General features: G+C 38.8%; 2 protein-coding genes across 2 annotated transcripts in view; one reads left to right on the forward strand and one right to left on the reverse strand.

The window, feature by feature from the left end:
* Positions 1 to 383, reverse strand: part of LOC107672601 (ARF GTPase-activating protein GIT2-like) — a 25,910-nt gene extending 25,527 nt beyond the window's left edge. Inside the window, exon 1 of the mRNA XM_016465856.1 lies at positions 356 to 383. Coding sequence (XP_016321342.1) covers positions 356 to 383 — 28 coding nt within the window. The remainder of the gene's footprint in view (positions 1 to 355) is intronic.
* Positions 384 to 862: 479 nt separating this feature from the next.
* LOC107672612 (ankyrin repeat domain-containing protein 13A) overlaps positions 863 to 2,476 on the forward strand; it is a 10,115-nt gene continuing 8,501 nt past the window's right edge. The window contains exons 1-2 of the mRNA XM_016465874.1: positions 863 to 1,310; positions 2,143 to 2,278. Of these exons, the coding sequence (XP_016321360.1) occupies positions 1,203 to 1,310; positions 2,143 to 2,278 (244 nt within the window). The 5' untranslated portion in view covers positions 863 to 1,202. The remainder of the gene's footprint in view (positions 1,311 to 2,142; positions 2,279 to 2,476) is intronic.

A 2,476-nucleotide genomic window follows, 5' to 3' on the forward strand; every position in this document is an offset into this window, starting at 1 on the left:
CACACACACACACAATGTTACATTTCTTTTCTTCAGTCTATTTTGACCTCAGAGGATTACAAATATGATCCCTATTCCCTAACTTAAGTGAGGAAAGCTAGAGGGATAAATCTAGACTAAATCTGTGCCAGGTTGGCAGGCTATTGAAGATCCCCACACTTAAGAAGTTAACGACCAATTGCATCAGTCTGACAGAAACATGAGCCATCTAAATTCAAAACTGATCCACTGATAAGCAGAGAGCAGCCTAGAAGCAAAAGTCACTTCCCTTCAAGCACAGGAAGTATCAAACAACAGCTGCAAAGAGGCCAAGGACCAGAATCAAGCACCTGGCACAAGCATCATTCCCCCTCACCCTCAGTCTCCCTTCCTCTCTTCCCCATCACAGGAATACCACTTGAGGATCAATAAGTACACTTACCTATTTCTCCAGAGAAAATAAGATAAGGTAACATATAGTGTGATTGATCATAGATCTTCACAGCATCATTTGACGCTGAAAACACCCGTAGAGTTGAGTCAACACTCTATGCAATGGCTCTATCTCAAAACCTACCGAGCCGCCAGCGTTCAGCATGTTTGGGCACGTTACGATGACTAAAATGCTGTTATTTATTACGATTACTTACGATTACTTACGAGAACATTTTCGTTTCATGCATAATTTTCAAAAATAGCTTCTATTTACGAATACGCAAAATTCACTCTTTGACTTAACATAACCATACTTTATGGTACGACCGCCCCTACTTCATATGAAATGGTTTAGTCTGGAGTTGGGCTTTCCCATTTAAAAAAAAAAAAACATAATTATTTTTCCTTTACCATTTTTCTTGATAGGTCATATATAGCTAATTAGTCTCTTATCGAACATTTTATATAGAGGATATTATTTACAAATATAATTAAATGCAAAAGGGTTTAGAGGAAAGATTTGTCAAATGACTGGATACACCCCCACCCAAATAGTTTCAACCTGCCACTTCCTTGTTTTTCAAAAGTTTATTTTGAAAAAAGTTGGTTGCGGTTTCGGCGTCTCCTTTACTAAAATCCACCTGTTTAATAGTCAGAGTCATTGTATAATTATCAACAATTAATTAAACGCATGAAGAGCTTTGATGGTTCATGACAGTAACGTAGCTAGCTCGCAGGCTGGCTCTTAATTTTGGAGGGGGAGACACGGAGAGTTTGATCGAGCCAGAATGTTATCCGCCACCGCTGCCAGCGTCGAGGATTTCAGCCTTAGGTTTCCACTGCATACCCTGGTCTGGGAGAATGATTACAGGAAGCTGGAAAAAGAGATACAGACGGTATGTGTGGGATATCCGTAAATGCTGATGTATGTGGACTGGTGGTGCAGCTAACGGTAGAATCAATTGACTGCTGTGAGATTTCTGCCTCCAGTGGATTTCATGACATGCTTGTCATATATTTAATAATCTAATGAAATTGGAATTGGTGCATTATTGGATCTTACTGCAAATGCTTCATCAGCTTGCCATCCACTTGTTAGCTACAGCACTGCTGTATGTCATTGCACTGGAGAGCTGGTGAGCTCATCCTAACATCAATAAATCTTCATTTTGCTGTAGATCACGGTTTTTCAAACTGGGGTTCGTGGAAAAACCTGGAGGGAAAAAACGTGTAAAAATAAATCAATAGTAAGAGTATACTAATAGTAGCCTAAAAATACTGAGAGTGAACTAAATAAATAAATGTGTATTCAAATAAATAAATAATACATCTAGCAGTGCAGTACTCTGGTGAATATAAAAAAAGATAATAATGTAACATAATAGAAACTAGATTTTTCCAAATAATATTTTACACATATTTGTAACATTTATTTAACAATTCCATAATTTTTCCAAATTAAACAGTGTTTTTATTCATGTAAGTATATAGCTGACTTTTAAGTTTTAGGATGGGGTCTCTCACCTTTGAATGTCCATGGTATCTGAAAGATTGAATACCGCTACTATATATGACAGACCATTCCACAGGAAGAGTACCCATTGTTTGGGTTAATGACAGTTGCATTCCACATTTTCATTTTCATTTTCAACAGCAGTGCTTATGAGTTTCGGCCCTTCTCATTTTCCTCACTAAGTTATGAGCCATCTGTGTTTACACTCCTTTCAGAGTAACATTGAAGAGGTGGATCCCAGGGGCCGGACCCCTCTGCACCTGGCCGTTTCACTAGGACACTTGGAGTCGGTGAGAGTGCTGCTCAGACACGGCGCAGATGTTTCCAAAGAGAATGGCAAAAATTGGACCGGTGAGAATAGAGCTTATGAATTGCACATTAGTCAACTTGTAGGTCTTTTACAGTGATAAGACATCAGATAGTTTTGCAGTAAATCCACAGCAGTCTTTGGGAGTAAATTGCATTGGCCCCCATTACCATTACAACTATTATGACCACTTGCACATCAGTAGATTTCCCAGCCAGTGAAAGCGTTTAATACCTCTGGTC

The sequence above is a fragment of the Sinocyclocheilus anshuiensis genome, unplaced genomic scaffold (genome assembly GCF_001515605.1).
Source record: "Sinocyclocheilus anshuiensis isolate Anshui unplaced genomic scaffold, SAMN03320099.WGS_v1.1 scaffold100, whole genome shotgun sequence".
NCBI lineage: Eukaryota > Metazoa > Chordata > Actinopteri > Cypriniformes > Cyprinidae > Sinocyclocheilus > Sinocyclocheilus anshuiensis.